This window comes from Malurus melanocephalus, unplaced genomic scaffold, assembly GCF_030028575.1.
Source record: "Malurus melanocephalus ecotype Western Australia unplaced genomic scaffold, MMel_1.1 scaffold_18, whole genome shotgun sequence".
In the NCBI taxonomy this organism is placed as follows: Eukaryota; Metazoa; Chordata; class Aves; order Passeriformes; family Maluridae; genus Malurus; species Malurus melanocephalus.
The window spans coordinates 2703285-2727029 of NW_026623250.1; the positions used below are offsets into that span (position 1 = coordinate 2703285).

The 23745-nt window shown below is 36.6% G+C and overlaps 1 protein-coding gene across 1 annotated transcript in view; it reads left to right on the top strand.

Moving 5' to 3' along the window:
* Positions 1-23745, top strand: part of LOC130588753 (cAMP-specific 3',5'-cyclic phosphodiesterase 4D) — a 312296-nt gene that overhangs the window by 226511 nt on the left and 62040 nt on the right. Inside the window, exons 4-5 of the mRNA XM_057389661.1 lie at positions 1646-1719; positions 2616-2665. Coding sequence (XP_057245644.1) covers positions 1646-1719; positions 2616-2665 — 124 coding nt within the window. The remainder of the gene's footprint in view (positions 1-1645; positions 1720-2615; positions 2666-23745) is intronic.

The following is a 23745-nucleotide window of genomic DNA, read 5'->3' on the forward strand; positions in this document are numbered from 1 at the left end:
GATAGGAATGATAGACAAATCACTGCAATTATGAAGTCATATGTGAAGGTGAATGGAAAGAGAAAGGCTGAGCCACAGAGTAGTCTCAGATAAGAATAAATTGGCAGCTTCAGCCAGTATGCAGGTTGCTTTGGTCAAATAATAAGCTGTTAAATTAAAATTTATTGAATAATTTATTATATATTAAATTATGTTGTAATAAGATGTATTTATAGGACTTGATGAAGTCTTGATAATTTGAAATCAAGTTATTTATACGAATAAAGCCATCATCTTCTATTAGCAGAGAAAAGATTAAGTAAGGGCTTTTTATAAAGGTACTCTGAAATCTCCACTGTACCCTGAGCATGCAAAATTGATGGCATATATAATTATTTTTCATCCACGCTGAATGAAAAATAAGTCAGTTTGCTTCCTGATTTTGGAACGAAAAACATAATTAAAATAATACTCTTTAGTTAGACATTTGGTTTTTTTGTTATCTTAACTCATTTGTAAATGCATCCGAAGCTTAAACACTGCCAGACATTGCTAGTTCTTGAATATTTTTTGTTACAAGCTTTCATTTATTCCTTTTTCTTCAGTCTCCTAACCTTTTCCTACCTCCTAGGTAGGAATTTAAGGTGCTATGAAAACAGGGTTGTGCACTCCCACAACTCAGACCTCTGAAACCCAGCTTCCCATTCCTGCTTTTGTTATTCCTCAGATGGGTTCAGCAGGAAACCAGCCCAGAATGGGCTGAGAAACAAAAATGGTCAACTTCTGCAAAGATACAGCAGTGATTAGTGTTGCTGCTTTCTCCCATTTGCAGCCTAGTTCCAGTCAGCTCATGATGCCTTTCTGACATCAGCTGAACTACCTCTCCCTTGTTAGAGAGGTTCATGTAATTACATTAATTAAATTTGCCCTTACACAGAACTAAATTTGTTGAGTGCCTTTAGAAGAGAGTGCCTATGCTACTTATAACAAGACACTCCTCTACTGCATTCACTGTCTGCTGGCTCACATGAAATTAGGTCCAGAAAGGAAGTAGTTCCTCTGGGCTGTCTTTCCCAAAGTGTGAAGCTTGTAAGAGCCTGAAGACATTTCCCACCTTCTTAGGGGATACTTTTTCTCTGGCCTTCTGCACTAAGTCCCCAAATCAGCTGTGCATTTTAGAGGAAACACTTTTACTTTTCCTGGCGGTCTAGAAAATCTCATTTCTGTTGTCTTTGGAGTTAATGGGTACTGAACTGCAAATGAAGATTCTGTAATTATTTCTTATACATGAACTATTAGGCTTGAAGGGGCTATTATCTTCTAAATTCAAATGCTTTTATTGTCATTTTAAAGAAATAAGTAGTATTCTGTAAAAGACTTTCCTCCCCTGCAAGTCAGCCTGCCTTCAAACAAATAGAGTTGTTTATGAGGGGAGCAAAAAAAAACCAAAAAAAAACCAGAAACAAACTACTTCCCTTGTATTACAGACATATTATTGTTAAATAATAGCAAAAGCTCCAGACTAACCAGCTTGGRAAACCTTTCACAGTGGTTTTGCAATGTATTTTCATTTTTCTTTCAGCACAGTAAAATAGAGGTAGAACAGTCTCACTTGTGCAGAAATTTATACTGAAACCACTTTTTTTTTTTTTTATTTTTGTTCCAGGTTCTGGCCAGCCTGCGTACTGTCCGGAATAACTTTGCTGCCCTAACCAATTTACAAGACCGGGCACCCAGCAAGTGAGTGTCATTTTTCAGCTGCTGAGAACTTTTTTGCAGTGATCWTTTTTTAATGTAAACTAAGACAATTAGATGTTACAGATTTCAGTGTGTGCCACCAAACCCGCATGAAACATTGATGAGTAATAAGTTTATTAATCTCCTGCAGATGTTATACTAGGCAGCTGAGACAGCAGCCCCCTTGCCTTCTAATTGATCTTGCACTGCTGTCCTTGCAAAACTTGGAGTAGGTTTTTGCAACTTACCTGATTTTCAGTAAATTAGTCATATGTCTAAGATCATTCAAAGATGATCATTCAGGCACAGTCTGAGTCTTGCAAATGAAACAGACAGCTGCACTCACTGAGAGCTGCTTGCATGATCTGATCGTTCAGCTCTACCTAACTTATCCAAAGTAATGATACCCTACTTATCCACAGTAGTTCAAAACTATAAATGAGGTATTATAAATGCAATCTTTCTCCACTCTTGTTAGAGCRTCGCTGTTAACACTAGTTACACTGGCAAATGTTGTAGGGAAGTCACTTTCCTCACCTAAAATATGCATCTCGAGAACTTGGAAGTAATTAGCGTAGTAAAGAAAGGAATGTCTTTTTGTATGTTTATAAATCAATTATAATGAATTTCAAACTAGGTATAAGCTCTAGGTATGATTAGGCAGGCTTTTAATGAACCTGAATGTTCCTAAATATTCGTGTCTTGGAGTTCCAAATCTGCAGAGAGGTTTAATTTCTGAATTCCCTTCCTAGAAAGAAATATCTGTTCTGAATGAACTTTGGAAAGGCCAGAGTCCAAATAATTTCCTAGGTAATATATTTTCTATTATGTTGTTCAAGGATTCAGTTGTCTGTGAGTTTATCAGGCTTAGACATTTTTTTTTGTTTCCTTTTTAATAGACGATCACCAATGTGTAGCCAACCGTCTATTAACAAAGCAACTATCACAGGTAAGAAGAATTTATTTATAAAAACATTTAACTGAAAACTGGAATTTGTACTAATAAACTTATATTGCTTCATATCCTTAGATGTGTTTTATTAAACAGGTTTTGACTCATATAGGGCCTCAAAATGTTGACATTTAGTGTTCTCTCATGTAGGGCCTCAAAATGTTGCCTTTTTGTTTTCTCTCAGGTTAACTTCTGATTTCTATTACTTAGCTTATTACTTTCTATTACTTTAGCTTATTACTCCAGCTTTAATTCAAGTTCTTTCCTAGTCTTTTTCCTTATATACCAGTGTGTGAGTGTATCATGAGTACATTCATTAGTAACTTTTTGCAAGGAAATGTAGTAGAAAAAACTGATATGAGGAATCCATCGATCTTTCGTTTTGGGATACAGAGTTCTGTAACCATATAGAGGCAAAATGTTCCCATTAAACGTGCTTATGCAATGAGGAAAATTTTTAAAACTGGCTTTTCTGATTTAGAATGGTAAGTCCTATTTCTATAACATTTGTATGTGAGTTAAAAAAAAAAAAAAAGAAAATGATTTCTTTTGAAAAGATAGTATTATTTCTAAGGCAACAATGATTTAAAAACAAGACTGGAAATGTAAATTACATTAATATTTTGGAAAATTTTACCCCATAGTACTTGCACTTGTTTTTACAACAGCTTGGTCTTGGAAATCTTTATGGGAATACACTGCATTGGAACTTGTATTTTTTGCATCATATTAATCCACATGTTCTTCCGCTGTGTAATTTTCCAGGTAGTTACTTCATCTATCATGTTCTGACAGACTGAAAAAGCATTTGCTTTGCTTCTTAATGAATGTACACAGACAATTACTAAACAGACAAATTATCACTTAAACCAAAACCAGAAATGCAATTTTCCATGATTTTCAAAATACCTTACTTTTTTAATTTAATGATATATTTGTACCCGTAGGAAAAAATAGTACTTCAACAATTTTGACAAGTGTGGCTTTGCATTGTTCAATAATTTTTGTCTTTAGGCTCTGGAATATGTWAAAATTAATATTTTTTTKGGKTTTTTTGGGGTTTTTTTTCTGCTAACCTTTCACAATATCCGTATTTATCTTAAAGGGACTCAGTCTTGGCAGTTGTGTAGTTTTATTCTCCTAGGAACTCGTCATACAATATGAGCGTTTGTGTGTAGGGTTCATCAGGGACCAGAAGGTTGAGTCTTTGAAAGTATCCTATAAACAGAATTGCATCATATTAATTAAATAATAGAGAGAAGTTACATATATATATATATATATATATATATATATATATATATATATATATATATATATATATGTAGACCAATGATATTCATGATCTTTAGTTAATGTATTTTTTGAAGAGGTAACTTTGGGCATTGGTTTCAAATAGCTCTCCATAAGCCATTTCGGTTACAGATATCATGCCTATTCTTGATTTTGTGATTAATCTCATAGCAGAGTAATTCAGAAGTATGTTATTTCAACTGGRGATAGAGATATTAAAAAATAGGCCTCTTTCTTTAACTTCAAGGGACTAACCTCAGTAAGCCTATAACCCAGTAAAATTCATGACAGCAAAAGAAACTACAAGATCGAGAAGATGCTCATGCATGTGAACACTATTTTACATGCTCTCCCACAGCTATCTGCCTGAGGTGAGCTTCTTTTCTCCAGCAGGAGAAGCTGTGCAGACAGCAGGACCCAAGACACTCTCTGTTGGAAGCTACTGTTGCTCTTTTTTAATTCTCCCTGATCTGAATGGTTAATCCTTACACTATGCTCAGTCATAAATCATCTGCAATTTTAAAGTTTATGAAGAAAGTAGTATAGTCAGCTCTCCAATTAATCTAGAAAATTCTTCTTTGCCAATAAATTGAAGGGCAGAAAGAAAAGCCAAAGAATAGTAAGGTTAATTTAATSTAATTTAATTTAATCTGATTTCTCAGAKATGTTGCTGGAATTGCTGTGCTCAAATTATGCATTGAACTGGATGAGCTGGGGTCTGTGTGCGTATAGCAAAGATATTAAGCCACTATAAAGCATGAAAATGGCTACAATTCATTTTGACTGTTGAATGGAGACTGAAGCTAGATATTATTTTSCTTGAAAGGGTTTGCCTCTTCTTACTTATAAGACGTTTTTGGTATTTCCATGGAAACAAATTTCATGGCATAGGTGCAGAAATATGCATAGGTTTGTTCTTGGAGCATATAAAATCCTAGGTAAAACACATTGCCCTACAGCACTATATTAAGAAGGAAGATATATTAAAAACGCTTTTCCTGCTCTTCACAGAATTATTGGAAACCCTTTCAGATGCAACTAAGCTTTTTGATTACTTGTGAGGAAAGTTCAAAAAGTAGCTTGTGCAGATCCTTCCTGCTGAGAAGTCCTCCTGGTTGTACTGTTCTCAGAATTTGTGCCATGAAGTAACTGGAACCATACACCAGACAGGTAGAGCCTCGTCATGTCATTCAGATGGCTCAGCTTGCAATCCCAGCAAGAACTGGTAGGCAGTGCAACTAGGTGACTAAGGGCACAGTGTCACTAAGCTATGTGAACGATAAACCAGAAAATAGACACTTCAGATAGAGATTTTATGTTGCCAAACTTCCTGGAAGATGTGTCTTTGGGGAGATTCTCTTTGACGAAAGGGATAATCACAGATGAGAACTACTGCAAAGGCTATGGGGTAAACARCAAGGGAAAGATGAAAAGAATATGGTAATGTCAAATGACTGAAATAGCAAGAGCAAAATTCTGTCATTTGGTATTTTATGAATTCACCATGAGGCATAAACCTGTGACAAAATCCTTAGCAGAAAAGTAAGAAACTGTGACATTGAGAATGAGGCAGCACAAGAATCATATGCTCAAATTCTCAGAAGCAACAGCCACCATGGTGGCCTTAAAATTTATAGTAATTTTTCAATGTAAATATACAGAAGCTGGTGATCAAAATATAGTCTTTTGTATTCAGTATATCCACATGAATTCCTTTTGGGAACTGTGTTGAAAGAAGTTTATGAATATCAAAGACTTACTTGAAGTTCATTATCAGCCAACTGTGCTATTGTGTGCTGAGTGTTCCTTTTGCAAACAAATTAGGGGTAGGAGATAGGAGCTTTTCGTATAACAACAGAATTTTTAGATGGCACTTTTGATACTTGCTTTAGACTTAGGATATAAATATTTAATTTAGCAGTAGCCAATGTGAATAAGCAGAGATGAAAACTCCTGTTGGAAGACTTATTGAAAGGGAAATGAATTTTCTACAATTGTTATCTCTCTCCACATGTCTGAGACCAGCCTGGGATAACTTGTTTTGCTGAACAGTTCTCCCAGACTTGGAGTTCTGTACTTCAACCAAAAGAGGGGTTCCTCTCACTATGAATTGTAGTTTCTGAGCAGTGATGTTCTCTTAACACAACCAGTGAAATACAGATATTGTTTTCAAAAAAAGAAAACTATCTGTGACTCAAGGATTGAGCTTGCCAGTTTTATACTACAGTTCTGTCCACTCRCCCAGTCCATGTTTCTTGACTTTGCCTACTAGGTTTTTATGAGAAACAGTGTCAAAGACCTTGCTGAARTCATTGCATGAGACTTCACCTAAAGCACAGCATCTAGGTCTGGGACCCCCAYCTTAAGAAAGACTTCTTGAGCCACACCAGAGGAGGTCATCAAGATGATCAGAGAGGGCTGGAGCACGTCTCCTGTGAAGACAAGCTGATAGAGATGGGTTGCTCTGTTCAGAGAAGTGCAGTTCCAGGGTGAACTTGTTGTAGCTTTTGAGTACATAAAGGGGCCAGCTGGAAAGCTGAAAAGGGACTGTTTAAAAAGATTTATCATTATGGGAAAAAGGGKAATGGCTTTAGGCTGAAAGAGGGCAAGTTTAAATCAGATATTAGGAAAAAATTCTGAGGGTAGTRAGGCACTGGAACAGGCTGCCCAGACAAGATGCCCCCCATCTGGAAGTGTTTGAGCAGGGCCTTTGGGCAGCCTGGCCTAGATGAAGGTGTTGGAACTGATGAGCTTAAAAGTGTGTTCCAACCCAAGCCATTTTATGATTTTATGAATTCTAATAGTAGGTAAGAAGAAACACATTTATATTTTGCAGTCCGAGGATATTTCAATTTAGCTTGCATTGAAATCCCTCTATGTGATCCATGAAATTCAGTAACCAAGTAGCAATGCAGATGTCCTTCATTTCAGCTAGTTTCAACTATTTCATTTTTGCATACAAGCTCACAATTTTTCCAAGTGTTTTGAATATAGGATTGATAATAATCACCTTCAGTGKAGTTGAACAATTCTAGTGGAGTTGAACCATCATTCCCCATCATAATTATGCAAAGCTCTTAATATTGTTTTCTTAATCAATAAGATTTTATTTTTTCATAAATAAAACAGGTTTGGAAAACAACCATATTTTCATCAGCTACTCTTTTCAGTTAATCATTAAAAGAGCTTATCTGGGTCATGATAACTAAACAGAGAGTTATCTCATTTACAGCCTTGTTAGCCACAATACAAACAAAATCATATTGCTCTGTGAGATACAGAGGCCCAAATTACATTCTGACTGAAATTCATTCATACATCCCCTGACACACAGTAAGTAAGGCATGCAGCTATCAGGTAAGGAATCAGAGAGACAGGAGTCTGCTCCCCACCCAGACTTACACAGTCACTTCCTCATCTTTGAGGGTAAACTAGCAGCATTATTCCTTGCACTGCAGAGTTTGTGAGCATTTGTTATTAATAAATATTTGCTTGTATTCAGAAGAAAGTTCACAGTGTCATAGCTAGGGCAGCACTTGCATATGCTACAATGAAAAAAAAAAAAAAAAAGTATCTGCTTAAAAGGAGTCATTTATTAGACTGTTCATCCTTTTCAAAGGGAGCAGTATTTTTGCCTCCAGTTCAGCCCCATTAGTTTAGGGAAGAGGTTGTTATTAACAAGACACAACTTTGAATGCTTACTAAATGCTTTCTCCATCTTGATTTGTAGAGTTTAACTAATGTTACAAAACTTTTATAACTGAAAGAAATATTTTCAAAATGAAATCTAYATGTAGGGCTTCTTCAAAGTCAGTGTGTTGGTAAAACAGTGATTAACCTTCTTGAAGCAAAATAGCAGGAAGAGGACTGACATGGTTTTGAACCAATAAGCTGTTCATGTATCATCTCACAGTCAAGGAAGTAAATAAAACCAGGCTACAAAATTGAATACTCTCTATATTTGAATCATGCCCTTCAACACGGCTACCTGATAGGAAAATATGTAAGCTTTCATAAAATGAAAAGTTAAACAGAGACGTGTAAGTCATAGTTTTCAACATTCGTAGCAAGAATGTCCATGTAATTAAACACAAACTACCAAATCAAAAATTAGAAAATAACAGTAGCTGGTTTGTAGTGTGTAGGCACGAATACTTAGCCCTTATGTATTAATTTAATTTTTCAGCAGTCTGTTCTGAGAGAAAGGTGTGGTGGTTATTAAGGTGCATAGAGACAAGAATGTATAAGAGGGCTTGTTATCTTCATCCAGTACTTCAGGTTATTTTTCATAAGACTGCAATGTAGTACAGTCTTGATTTTGTTACAGACTCACACATTTTGGAGTTAGGATAGGAATTAATTAAAAGAAAAATCTTAAGAGCCATTATCAATCTCCACATCACTAATCTGATATGCAACCCCACATAAATCTTTGCTTCTYACCTTTCAATTGGTCTGGTATTTTGCTACATCAGTGGAAGTCCTTATATCAGCATTTAAGCCAAACTGTCCACTTTACCGGGAAAAGGGACAGGGTGACAAACCTCAAGTGCTTCTTCTCCTTTCAGCCTGTGTCACTTACAGGCACTGGTAGAGAAGCACAGCAGGGAAGAGACCCCAGGCTGTATTTATTTTATTTGTAATAACAGCAGAACAACTGACAAGAGTGAAACACGGTTTGGTTTGGATGACCAAGTTGAGAAGAAACAGAAGGAAAAATAGGACTCTTGCCTATGTGATTGTTCTCATTCATGTTATAAATGCTTTCCTATGCCTGATGAGTATAGAAAATACAACTGAAACATATGTGGCTTCTGGTTGAATAAGTGTTGAATGCAGTCTGAGTATATCTTCACACTTCATTCAATTTTTGACATTTCTGGTCAGGGACACATTATTATCTGTCCAATTTAAAAGATGTATTTGGAAGTAGATCTCTTTTCCTTTAGTAGATTACTAAGAACCTGTCTTATTCAAGCCTATTCCCTTTCCAGAGTATCCATGTAAAAATTAAGGGCTACATTGAAATCACCCAATAAARTGCCTAAGTTCTGCTTTTATTACATGCAGGTTCCTGAGCAAGGAGCCTGAACACAGTAAATCAGAGTGGCCAGAATCCATAGTCAGGCAATCTTGGAGATAAGATACAATRAAACCTTCCTTTTCTGTATTTTCTCTCTCTGATCTCATGTATTTTGCATTTACATTCTGCCAAATTACTCATCTTCAGCTGAAAGGAGAGTTCCAGGTCTGGTAGAAACATCCACTTGTGCCTACTGCATTTTTTCAGGAACTAGGATTAAAAACTTCAAGAATAAGCAATGCCTAAAATTCAGTCTTCTGCTCTCATGCCAGAACATTACAACATATTCTTGCAAAAAGACCTCTTTTTTGAACACTAGGTAACTCAGCTCAGAAAATATTTATTAGTGGGAACTGGGAAGAATAGAAGTAACATGGAAGCAACTGATTGGCATTCAGTCATGTCTTCAGACATTTCCCTGTGCCTCATGYTCGCAGTTGGATGTCTTGGTATCGAATCCCTCTGAACAAACACAGAATTCTTTGTAGGCAGGGGAGGCAAGCAGGTGTCTCAGTCAATCCATGTGCTCTGCAGGGGACCCAAACCCCCACACTGTCTATGCAAAGTCTCAGGTTATCCAATGGACATGACTTTAGTGTCATTATCCATCGGTGACACCAGCAGTGGGCAGCCTAACACAGTCCCAAATATTCTAAGGTATTCTCCAGCAGGAGCCTGTCAGGAAGGAGCTGCAGCAAAAATTTTGCCAAATTTGCCTTTGGGTCTTAGGGAGGAATGATGAAAGAGTGGACGAGACAGTACTTCTGACTGGAGAGCTTTCACTTGAAATGCTAAATGTGCTGGAGTATGGCTTTAAAATTTCCTGATCAAACTGAAATCACAATACTAAGCCAGGTTTTCTTAGTTTTATGACTCTTGCTTTCTCTTAATAGAATTGGGAAATTTATATGTTTTTATCATAGCTCTTAATCCACTCCTAGTTAAGAAGATTCACTTCTATCTTGGGTAGAAGATAACTTTTTTTTTCCTAGGAATGTCTTGATTTTAATCCTGTTATGATTATATTCTGAATGATTATGGCCTCATGCATAAAGTTTTAGTTTTTGCCAAATATTAAAAATTATGACCAAATATTTACATAGCGGAAAATTGCAAACTTAATTAATTATTCTTTATCCAAACAGTGTTTTAAATTATTTTCTGCAACTGATATTTATATTTGATCATTTTAATTAGATATGAAGTTGGATGAATGTTAAGTCAAACAGAAAATAAAGATGAGAGACAAGAAATTAAGGAGGTCTTTCTTAAATCATAGGATACTAAGATGGAAATAAAAGATTTCTTCCTTAATAATATAAGCAAGGTAGGATTACATCCAAGTGAGTGAATTTTGCCACTAGGTGACTTACCACTATGCTAAAACTATGTGAAGCATATGATAGAGGTGACTACTGGATTAGCAATTATTCACAAATTCCCCTGTAATTAAGTCATATGCTAATAGCTTACTTAGTGCACATACTGTAAGAACTATCGAGCAYTCTTTAATTTAAGGAGTGCAAAGGTGACTAGAATAAAAAGCCCAGGAAGAAGCCTGTGCCAAAGAAAAGAAGGAGAAAATCAAAACTTTGACAAAACTGGGAAACTGAGTTAGCTAAATGTTATCAGTGGGATTTTGGAAGGTCCAACAGATGACAGTAGGCAACCAATGGGAAAGAAAACAGTATTTGTTTAGGGAAGAGTCTCTAATTGCTGTTAGGGTTATCATTACTGTAGATGTGGTTGGTTTTGCTATCAATATTACTAGTTTTGAACCCTGCTTTCCAAAGGGAAAAAACAAAATCAGAATTTCAGGAAGGTTTATCCTTTTTAATTGGAGTTCAGCAAATACAGACAATGGCAAATTAAACTTGCCCCCRAATTGTATTTTGTATTCTGCATTCTGCCCTTTCTGTTTGCTAAACAAAAAGAGATCTGTATTATCTATCTCAGCATTTCAGATGCAGAAATACTTTTATTCTCCACTGGCTTCTTCTTCTTCTTTTTTTTTTAAATTTGGGGGTGGATCTCAAAATATTTTAGGCATGTCAGATCTAAGATAAAGAGGCAGCTTGAATCTCATTATTCCTCATTCAAACTGCAATTCTGAAAAGCTATCACATAAAGGAGGTGGGCAGAGAGGGGTTAGTCCTACAGCATTCTGTGTTTTTGCAGTTCCAAGTAGTATTTTCAAAGAGAAAGAAGCTGATATAGATGCCATGCATATGCCTTTCATACAGGAAAGCAACATTCAGGTGGTTAAACCACGTAGTTCTCACAAGCTTCTGCTACTTGGAAATGTAAGTAAGCCTACCAACCATTMGATATTCACTATGATGTTGTGAAACCAGAATCTGTTTTTCTTGCTTGTGCTGGTTCTCACAATGAAATCTGCAAGTTTTTTCTTTGCTGAGTGTAATCTGAAGCCACAGAACCAGTTATTCTTTTACAAAACTTTTTTTTGATCTATTGCTTTCTGGCCTCCTTTCAGATTTATWCTCCCTTGAACTTGAGAATATATCCCCTTCCATGCATCATCACATCTCGTGATTGGCTTATTTCTTCCTTAGGAAGCAGAGGTGGCTGYGTGAGAGGATGCAGAGGTGAGGGAAGATGCTAGAAAGAAAAGGGTCCTTGTAGCACACACAGAACCACAAATGCTRTTGTCTAACAATACACTCTGAAACACAGAGTTGATGCTCAAAGGAATAAATGTTGCTTTGACAAGTTATATATTTGTGATAAGACCTGGTGTGCTGAAATACTTGCCAGTTCTACTTAAAATCTCTTTTCTCCAAAAATGACGTTAGTCTTCTCCATAAAACAAGGGCTATAAAAATTGCACATATTTTCCAAGAATTTCTTTGAGGGTTGGTTGTTAAAATAAATAGGTATTTCTACTTCAAAATATACATAGGTTTACTCATATGCATTTATTTTTGAAAACTGTAATCTTTGATGGTTCTGTGAGAGGCCAGCACTTGCAAGCATTACTTCCAATCACAGCTCAGTCCTGCAGAGCTTAATTATAAAACATCTGCTAGAGCAAAATTTCCTTTGCAAAATAAAAAACGGCTTACATAAGTATTCCAAAGACTAAAACTCCATAGAATAAATACAAAATATAATAAATTTTTTTATTAACAACTATAGTTCTTTGACTTAAAGTAACAAGTCCATCAGTCAAAAATACACCATAAAAATCCATCTTTCTCCTAAGACAATGTAATTAATGACTTTTTTTTATATATATTTTTTGCAGCAAGTTGATGGAAAAGACAGGTTACCATTTTACTGGCTGAGTTACTGATTAGCTCCTCATCTGGCAGTGCTTAGACAAAGTTATTTGGAAGCTAATGTTAATATTTCAGTGCAGGGAATGAGCTTCCATACTCAGGCAGCCTGGCAAATGAGGAGGACTACAGGAATGTAAATACCCCTCRACTCGTTCTGTCTAGTGAGCAGGCACCAACAGAAATGAAGGAGTAAAGTCGACTTCCATCCACCAGAACAAATGCGCAGTGTTAGTAAATTCCCAGGCTAAACCCCACAGTCTCACAGCTTCATGGCCACCCGATTAAAGCTGGTTTAGCTATGATCAAGTCCCTGGCATTGGTAGCAATACAGCTTTAAATAAAACTTGTCACATGCGTAAAGTCCAAAGTATCCACTTTCCTTTTACACAAGATTGCTTCTAGCAGTTCTCAAACTTGTCTCTGTGTTGTGTTGCTGAAGGATGGGCTATTACCAGATGCCAGTCAGGGTCATGAAAAAAGGTTTTAGTCTATGCAACTGGCACAGCAAACTAAGGTATGAACTGTTTCATGGAGAAGATTGTTCCTCACATCTAATCAGTTGTTTAATTGCAAAGTTGTTTAGAAGATGAAGAGGATTCGGAAGATTGTGTTCTTGGCTTCATTCTCTTCATACAGTCTGTTCTGCTAGCTGAGGTGGGAAACAGAAATTGTTTTTTAAAAGGGCAAGGAGACGGGGGAAGGGGTTCTGCTTACTGTATTCTTCTGCRAGGGCTTTCTCCTTGAAGAGAATGTTAATTATGTTACTAACATGGCTACTATTTCTAACTGGCCATGTTTCAATACTTCAATTTTCACTTCTTGTCATTACAGAAACTTCTGCAATACAAAAACATGGCTTCAGTGTTACTAATACTTTGGAAATACATAGCTGAGAATAAATCAGGCTCTCCTATGAGGTGGAAATGTTAGTGCAACAGGCTGTAGTCCATCACAGCTGTAAATGGGAATGGAATTTCTATGCTTCTCCTAAGGCAAAGAATATGGATCAGTGGCTGTCATTATTGCATGAGTCTGTTAGGTGGATGTATCAGAAATACCCAGCTAGAAATATAACCTGACTTTTAATTCTAAAATAGTTCTATTTTCAACTTTTAATGTATTGCTATCCCATCCTGAAACAGTGTACATATACATTTTGTATAGGTAGTTATCTTCCAGTTCAATGTTGTACTACTTTTGTAGTAGACTCAAATTCATTACAAGTTTATGTTTTGAAATATACTAACAAGAAGGGTAATTAAAAAAAAAATTATTTACTCTAGGAAGTGCATAGACAAARCACTTTATATGCTGTAGGAACTATTGTCTGATAGGCTTTGCTGCTATATAGATAATTTGAATGGATTCTACATCCTAGACAAATAGAAGTCTTATCTCATTTGAAAGAGTTACACAATCAGAATTTTTTTGTAAGCTTAGACTCAGAAACCTCCCAACATCCTTTGAATTTCATTCAACATCTATATACAAATAAAAACAAAAACAATATTTTCCCAGAGCAAGAGACTCTGAGCTTATCAAAGGCAGTAGCAATGGACTTCTGCCATAAGACTTCACATGCAAAGTTGACAGTTCCACTGGATCTTAAAACTATTGCATTCAATATAAACACAATTCAGRCAAAATTGTTTTCCAAGATCCTGTCATTGACCATTTTTCATAAAGCTTATATTTTAATGAGTAGAAATTACACTCATATCTCAGTTACTGCTCTTGTTTTGACTGTCYACTCTGGGTTCGACGCAACAACCTCAGTGAGCAGATTTGATTACATTTTTTTAGACCTGGCCAAGATCTGACTTAATTTCTCAGTTTTGCTTTCTCTGGATTTTCACCTCACTACATCGATGGCATGAATGATAGCGATGCTGCCACAATATGCCACTTGGTGCTATTAAGTTGTTTTCATTGAAAAAGCTGGTGGCTGGKCTGTGTTTGCACCTTTATTGCTGTGTCTGGAAGAATGACGACAACAACAGGCCAATTTTAAAAATTAAGGAATTTAGTCATGGCTTTAGGGAGCTGTCTGTAAACGGATTAAGCCTGGTTGCTGCAAACCATTTTTGACAGTTTTTTCAGCTGTTTTTAAGCAAAGGCCAACTGTAGCTTAATCCTGTTGATSCAGCAGGATGTGTTTATAACACATCTGACCTTCTGAAGAGGATGACTTATTTTGAATAACCTAGGCTTTGTTTTTCTATTTCCTCCCTTACATTTTCTTCATTTTTGCAAGAGACAGCTGACACTATGACCAAGAAATTATGATCATCAGATTCAGAAAATGTTTCTAAATTTCCACTAATTTCTCTTTCAATTCAACCTGTTTAAGTCCTATTGGCTTCTGTGGAATTTAATCAATTCCTGTAACTGAAAAAAAAAATGCATCTGAAATGATGTACTTACTGAGCAGAAAAGGGACATGTATAGTTTCTGTATTATTTTTCTATCTCATTATCCACGCACAACCATCCCCTTAGGAAAAGCTTCTTAAAACAAGAGTAACAGTTTTTATGAAGTGCAGAACCTACAAAGAAGTAATGGAAGAACCTCACAGCAGCAAGTGTGTCTGCAGCTCTCTAGTCTGTCATGCCTTTCCTCTGCATGTTCATCAAAATGCCATTTCCCACTTTGTGGGATGAAATCATACACAGGGCCAGCAGCTGTAATTATTTTGGAAAGCAAAGAGTTTCAAGTGTTTTTTCTATAACTGAACGTGATTTGACGCTCACTTCTTGGGTGGTTAGGAATGCTAATGATTGGTTCTGTTCACCGTAACAGTACATCATTGCAAACTCTGTGTTAGAATGTATCTGACTGCAAAAACAGAAAAGATATAGGAATTTATATTTAGTATGTGAAAAAAAATTGGGCTTAAATGGTGCTAATGCATTTAAAAAGGGAAATTTTGCATTAGAGATAAGGACATAAACTGCAGTAATTTTGTAAACCTAAGTCTGTTGGATTTTGTGCATATTTGTGTATATGTAATGCTGGAGGGGTATAGACAACACATAAAGGTATGGATACCTAACAGAGGTTTGCACAGGAGAGGAARGCTTCTAAGAACAGACATTTTGGGATATTTATAGCAACAACTGATAATAACTGGCAATCAGTTGAGTTATATGTCATGAGGTGCAAGACRCTTTAGATTTCAGTATAAGTCCCGTAAGACTTCACATCATCAAGCCAGTCTGACAAACTAAGTGCTGTCCTCCACTCCCACAGTTTTCCCACCAGCTCAGGTTTGGAATGTGTTTTATCTTGTAAATTCTCAGATGTTTGTCCCTTTTGTTTTCTACAACACAGTGTCTGCTGTTTGATGAAACATCCTGCCTGCATATCAGTGGCCTTGGCCTCCCAGCTTCCGCACAACACATTTCTAATGCCTGTTCTTTCCAGTTTTCCCAGGGTCACGTTGAATGTTCAAGCATTGGATACATATGGGCAAAACGCTCCCGAAGGAATGTCCATTCTCAAATCCTACCCACAAGTTTTGGTGCCAAAATAACCACAGGGTGCCAGGTGCTTCTCATCATCCTGCTGCTATAGTTAGGTGGGATACCATGGAAATCAGATGCTAGGTGTGACATGAAACAGCCACGGAAAAAGAAAGACATGAAAGACATTCACGGGGTGAATGTTTTAGACACTTGGGCAGGAAGCCGCGTTTTTCAAACTTTGAATGGCTTTAGGAAAGCAGCTTTTCCCTGGCTCTCGGCTGAGCTCCCCGTGGTGCCGGCTGCCCGGAGGTGCCTCGTCCCGCCGYCGCTGCTCAGCCGGTGCTCCCCGGGCCGCGCTCCGCCGATCGCTCCGGGCCGGACACCCGTGTGGGGAAAGGAAACGGGGCTCGTCCTGCGCCGGGCGCTGCCGGGCCCGGGACACGGCTGGACGGGGCRAGGGCTCATCCCGGCTGGGAGGCGCGGTCTCCCCGCGGGTGGCGCGACAAAGCGACAAACAAACGATGGCACTGACGGCAGCGGCAGCGGGGGCTGCGGGCTGGGGAAGGGGAAGGGGAAGGGGGGCTCGGAGCGTCCGTCCCGCTTGGCTCTGCTGACGCGGGGCCCGGGGACATTCCAGGCCGGGCGCATTCAGCCGGAGCGCCGCCCGCGGTTGGAGCCGAGTTCTCACGTGTTTGCAATCTGTGTGGTTTTGTCGGTGGGTTGTTTTTCACAGAACCATGGAGTGGTTTGGGTTGGAAGGGACCTTGAAGATCCTCTACTTCCAACCCCGCTCCCGTGATCAGGACATTTCCGATTAGACCAGGCTGCTTACAGCCTCATCCAGCCAGGCTTTGAACACCTCCAGGGATGGGGCCTCCACTTCTCTGAGCAACTTGTTCCAGTGCTTCACCATCCTCACAGTAAATAATTTCTTTGTAACATCTGTTTCAAACCTCTCTCCTTTCTATTTAAAGCCATGCTTGCCCATTTAAAATGCCCCTCTCCAGTTCTTTTGTAAACTGCCTTTATTTAAACAGAAGTCTCAGTAAGGTCACTCTGAAGCTTTCTCTTTTGCAGACTGAACAATTCCCTTAGCCTTTCATAGTTAATTGGATCTCTGAGGGAGAGGATTTAGATGCTCTTGTAAATTTTTATTTCTAGTGGGGAAGAAAGCAAAGTCTGTTAACAGAGTCACTTTAGAAATACACTGTGGTAGTAACTGATGCACTCTCATAAAATGTGGAAATTTGTATTTACTCAAACCTTTACTACTGAATATTCTCTAATTTCTCAATATCCCTACAAAGTCATTAAATCATCAGCAATTTCTCTATAAAGCGCCATACCAAAATCASATGTGCTTTGTAAGTAAATTTCAGCATCTCTGGTTAAACCCCATCAAATTTGTAACTGTTCCATTTACTCTTATTTATGGCTTTAATCCTTTTTTGATGTTGGATATTTCTAGTGTCCCTACTCCTTAGTACACACTTTAAAAAAAAGACTTCAAATGAGACAATGTCAGTAGGATGACACCTTTTCTGGGGCTTTAGGGTTTAGTTATACACTGCACATAAGGCATGAGTGGGGTTGTACAATTCTTGGGAGAATTGTACAAAGAAAGAACTTGGGAGGCTTTGTAATGAGTAAGAATTCTGTTCTTCATGTCCACCCAAAAGCCATTAATTAGGGTATTATATATCAATAGTATCAAGAGAGAGGCAAATTTCCCTTGCCTAGAGCACTAACATGTGATTGAAAAACCTTTCCTCCTACGCCTAGGAGTCAACAATCTGCTTAGAGGATCTTCTAACTCTGCCTTTTCCTCTGTTGACTTTTCATGTCACTGTGATCTCTGAAAAACCCCCAGTTAGCAATGTGAAACAGTTCCCATTTTCAGACTTAACAGATACTTTATGAGATAGTCTAGAAAATGTAGCTGAAAGAAACAGTTTGTGCCTGTCTAACTGTGGCACTCTATAACTGGATTATAACTGAATGCTGCTTAAATTGGATAGCTTTCCGTAGCCTTATGGATGTGGACATGAATTCACTTAAATGAAACACTTTTAAACTAATTTCCCAGACAACAGTAGTTGCTCTGAAATGGGAATGCCCCTGTTTGCTGAGTACACAACAATCACTGTAAAACACTCTCAGTTTGCTTAGATGCTATTTAATTTTCCTAGTTACTTTTATAGTTTTCTCCAGCCTAACTATATACATCATGTATGTGATACAGTATATTAATATCACACTTATTTGCTCAGTAATCCATAAAATCTCTTGGAAATAAGACAGTTATGCATTAAAAAAAAAGAGAGAGAGAGGAAGAGGGAGAAAGAGAGAATTTACAACAATACTTGCTATATTTCTCAAAAGGAATTTTCCAATTCCCTTTAATGACAAAGTTCCTGCATATAAATACTGTGCTCCATGAAATAACTCRGCTAAGGACAAGGCGAGTGGTATTACCTGTAGTCCTTTATTTGGTGTGTGACCTGCTTTAATTTGCCATATAAAATCCTTAGACTGTATCAGAACTATTTCAACGTACATTAATTGTCACTGTAGCTTTATTGTAATTGAGCTGTCCTTGAAATAAGTTGAGTGACTCTACCTTGAATTGTAAAATTTACCATATGAATTATTGAATTAGRTATAACTAATCATTAGTTTAGTTATTGTTTAGTTGTAACTATTATCAATATTCATTATTAGTTTTTATCTTTCATACTTCTGATATATTTGCTCAAAACATCATAATGCAGGACTATATTTTTATAAATATAGGTATAAAAGCTAGGAGGAATGGAAGTGATTGCAGTTACTTTATGTAATAAAATTTACATAATTAATACAMAAGTAGTGTGTATAGTGCGACCTTRTCAATCTAACTAGAAAATAGACACTGTGAAAAAGGCAGGAGTCACAGAAGCAGAGGTCTGGCTGTGTTTCCCAGGACTCATCAGCCAGCCTTAATGAGTCAAAATATTTGTCCTTTCTCATGTTCCACTGGCTCAAACCTGAGCTGCTGCATGGTTGCTGTGGCACAATTGCCTTCAGGAAAGTTTGCACAGAAGATTTCTTGCAACTGGTGCCTCATGCAAGCATCCTGGATATTCTCATGCTGCAACATTTCTGGTATCAATAGTATTTTGAAGGACAGCAGCACAGTGGTGTTTGACTACCTTTCAGAATCAGACTCTTATAAAAACAATCTTAATTTTCCTTAATGGATTAAAACTTACAGACGACTTTAAAAAAAAATAAAATAAAATAAAAAAAACACACAAGAAAATCCTGTAAAAGGATATTGTTCATATAATTAACTTTGGGAAATAATGAGCACATACATAATTTCTGTACATCCCTCTACCAGTTCTGTCATGTACAGATTCTTAAATCTAGAACATGGTTAACAATTAACCTGAGTGACCTAGAAGACATAGTTTTAAATCTGGATGTTGAATATTTATTTTCTGTTACACAATCAGAGGTAGGAGGGAGGTAAAAGAAACAATGAAGTTTGCTGGAATTTCCATCTCAAAAAGTCAAAATAGTAAACATGTYAGGCTATAATATTTTTGTCACCTGATGCAAATTTGCAGGGTCAGGACTAACTCATTCTGGTCAAAGTCTGAAAAATGGTAAATATTTTAGTATTGGAAGAATTTACTAGTTACAGCTAATTAGCTTTCTAAAATGGGATTTTTCAGTATTTCTGAAGATGTTTGAGTCCACACTTTGATTTTCTTGATTGTTGGCATCACTGATTTAATAGCAAGAAAGAGAAGCCTCATTTTTCGTTTCAGTACCACGGTGCCAGTAAGGAGCTCTAGGCCTAGGATAGGACTTGTACTGAAAAACTGTAGCTACAGGTCTGTGTATCAAAGAGGTTTTTATTATTATTATAATGTAAAGGAAGAAGGCTATAGATGGGTGGATTCAGAAGAAAGGAATGATGTGATGGAATATGTGGGAAAAAAGAAACTTAGTGGCATTATTTGGCATGAGAAGCAGTCAACTAAATACAGCAGCAGTCTTTACTTTTAGCAGTTTTAGATACATCACAGCAGTGGGAACWTAGGGGCAAAATTTCAGTGAGGGTGGGGCCACTTTTGAAACATATAGACAAGATCTTACATGTGTGAAAGTACACTGCAAATATCACAGTTTAAAGGCAAAGGTACCAGATCAATAATGTCTGAGAGGTGAGTCAGGAATGAGAAGAYGCCTTGTAATGTACCTAAACCCTAATGCAAATAGCTAATTTTTGGCACATTGAAAAGAAGTAGCCATAAAAGAGGTGACATGAATAACGTGAACATACAGAGACTGAAGAAGCTGGGGAGATCAACTCTACATTAATGTTTTCACAAAGTTTTAAAAGTATTTTATTGTCTATTTACTTGGTAGAAGTTAAGACTTGGGTCATGCCAATTGCCACATCCTGCTGCTATAAAGACCCTGCTGGGTACATTCTTTCTTAAGCCCTGAAATGGTTTCTAAGAAGCATCTAATAAATATATTTCTTTGTACCTTAATGATGCTTTTGTTACTTTTACTGGAATTGCATTGATGTTTACAGCTCTCCTACTGATCAGGTTAACACATGTAATAGCTCATAACAGGAGCTATTTATTTTCTAGATTTACCTGTGCAAGCCTGAACTATTAGGTTCTGCAAATCGATGCTAACAACATGAGAAGAAAAAGCAATAGGTTTTAAAGCATAAAGTAAGTTACGCTTAATCGATTTACACAATAAGATCTAAGGTCTTTTTGGGAATATTTTGAGAAAAATTAGAAAGGTCATGCCTCATTGTTAGCAAGGTGTACAATTTAAAGTTCTTTGGTGACTTCATTTAAAGATAATAATGGTAGGGCTGTGCTGTTATTAAATGTTTCTGACTTTGAATTCAAGGAAACTCTAAGAATAAAATGACATGTTTAATATTTATTTGTGTCTTCTGATAGTTAAATATAGTTAAATAGAGAAATTCCTCGTAAATCATTATGGGTTTTTCATAATTTCCAGTAAGAGAAATAATAGCAAAACAGGGTGTGAAGTAAAAGTGAGGTATGAAGGTTTTGTAAGTATACCCAGTGAAATAATGAAATAGCTCAGAAAATGTTCAACGATAAAAAACCATTAGGCATCCACGAAGGTTGTTATTGAGAGTTTTTTAAAGGTCACCTTGCATTTAACTTGGTGATAAAAGAATAAACTACTTTGTCTAGGTACTTATCTGAACATCAAAAACACAACTGGAAAGAAACCATAAAATCAATAACATCTTTTTGTTTCGTTGACATTATGTGCATGGAACTACATTAACTGTGCCAAAAATATCCCTTTTGTGTCAGCGAGTTCCAACAGACAAAGACGAGAAAAAATGAATACACTGCCACTTACAGAGTAATAGCTTAAAAAAATAAGCATCCTGCCCTGGGTACAGCTCTTTATTTTATTCTATTTTATTGAGAAGACATAGTCCTTTCTTATGGACTTTGGAAAAATGTGSCTCCCTTTGCTGCCTTACCTGTTTTCTTCAGGCCTGACATCAGACTTCTAGATAATATCACTGCAAAGCACTAATTTAATTTTTATTGTGCTTTACATTTATTTACATCTGGACTTGGCATTCTTTTTGAAGCCTATTGATATCTGTTATCCCTTACTCTTTCAAYCTTCTTATGAGAGGATGTTGGCTGACATTGTTATTTACCTCATTAGTATTGTAATACTTTTTTGAGATTTCAAATTTTAATTACATTGCAGTATTCACTGCTCTGTTAGGAACCTTTCACATAATGAAGGAGGAATCACATGGAAGCAAGAAAGTACATTTGTTGTACATATTATATCTTTGTTTAATTATAGTCTGACTAACAAATCTTTAAAAATCCCAGAAATAACCTTGTGTGAAAACCTTAATTTGAGCAACAGCTGTCTGGAATGCAGGAACTTAAAGAATAGTTTGTACTTCTTTGGTGAGAATTTGTACTTCAAACTTTCATTTAAAAAAATAAATTAAATAATGGAACTTAAAATACTTTTTAAAAGATATTCACATTTGAGGCAAGGAGGACATTAATGTTTCTCAGATATACACTATTCATGGAGTCTTATGGAGATTTGTAATTACTGTTTAAGTAAAGGAGGRTTGTCTATTATATAGACAATGCTCTTGGGCACATGGTGGGATTTTGGGGCTGGTGCTTCAGGATCAGGAGCTGGACCCRATAATCCTTGTGGGTCCTTTCCAACTCCGCTTATTCTGTGCTTTTGTGATTCCAAGTTAGAAAGACATGGCAGGGCAGGCTGAATTTATGCATGCAKATGCACAGTGATAAACAACTTTATAGTCTCAAATCTTCAAATGATAGTGTGGAGCACAGGTTTGCTTCTTCTTAACATCTCACCACTGACTGCCTTCATGCACTTTTTTGATGTGGATGTCATGAATTTGGGTGAGCAGTTCTGAATGTTTACTCATATCACAGACTTTAATAGAATGCCATTACACTAGTGCATTATAGTGATTAAAGGTGCTAATCTGGGCAGATTGTGACGCGCTTCTCAATGGGGATTTATCAAGTAGAGTAGTGCAGTGAAATCCTTTGTAGTTTGTACATAGGGAGTATAAACCACAAGTCTTGCATAAGCTATCCTTTTTCATTTATGGCTATATGATGCCTAAAACTTTAAATATCYCACAACTATTCCTGAATGATCAGTCCCTTTTTATTGCATATATTCCTTACCATTCTAGAGAAGGTTCTGATATGGTGTGTGATGAACACTATCTTTGTCTTTCTTATAAATCTGTTGCCACGTTACTCAGCTTATTTGGGCTTACTAAACCAAGGATCTTTAATTTGTCTATGTAAAAAACAGGAAGAAAATTAAGTAAGAAATTGAACTTTGGGAGGAACTTTGAGCTGTAAAAGATACTAACTGAATTATTTGCATCTAAACTAGTAAACAAAAGTAATCTGAATTATTCTGAATCAATAAACCAAAACTGCCCTAATTTATTTTAAGGTAGGAGAGAAAATACTAGTGAAGGGAAAATTAACCTAAGTTGTTTTCAGGACATCACCAAGTGTGTGGATCTAAGGACATACCCTATTGCTACATTCATCTCTGGGACCAGTGATGTCAGATACAGTGGCACAGAGCTCACCATGACAGCCTTTTTTCTTTTGAGTATTCATTGACCATAAATTTCCAAAGCAATTCCAAATATCAGCTACTAATCCCATGGAATGTGCTTTAGTTTTGTGTTAGGACTGAGTCATTTGGGAGTTGTTATAGAATGGTAAAAGTTTCTATCTCCAGTTACTTAATTCAGTTTCTATAGGGAGAAGCTTCATTTGTGATGAGTAAAGTGAATACAGTCCCTGGTTCCAAGAAACACTTTTGTTTTGGCCTTGTCCTTCACTGTTGAGTAATCTTATCCCCATCCCAAAGTTCATATCTGCTTTGGTGATGTATTACAAAATRTAATTTTATATTTATATGTAAAAGAAAGTGTAGCAAACATTAGGAATTTTGCTGAAATATGTTTAATCTATTTCTCATGGAATAATAATTTAGAATTTAAAAAAAAAAAATATTACAAAACTGAGAAAATTGACTGGGTGTTTTCTTGCACTCCAAATTACTCCCTGGTGCAGCAGAGAGCGAGAGTCCTTTAGAAATACACTTCCTTCAGCATATTTCTCCTGTGTCAATTATGGCCACCTAGGCCGAGCTACTGAGGACTTCTGTTTTGTTGATGATATTGATTAAAATTTTATAATCTCATGTCTTTTCCTTCTTAGTAATGTTTCATTTTCTAACAGAGCTAATTGCACAGCTCCCCTTATCATGTTAATCAATTTGACAACAATGTTTTTGGGTTTTTTTGGTTTTTTTTTTTTTTTTTTT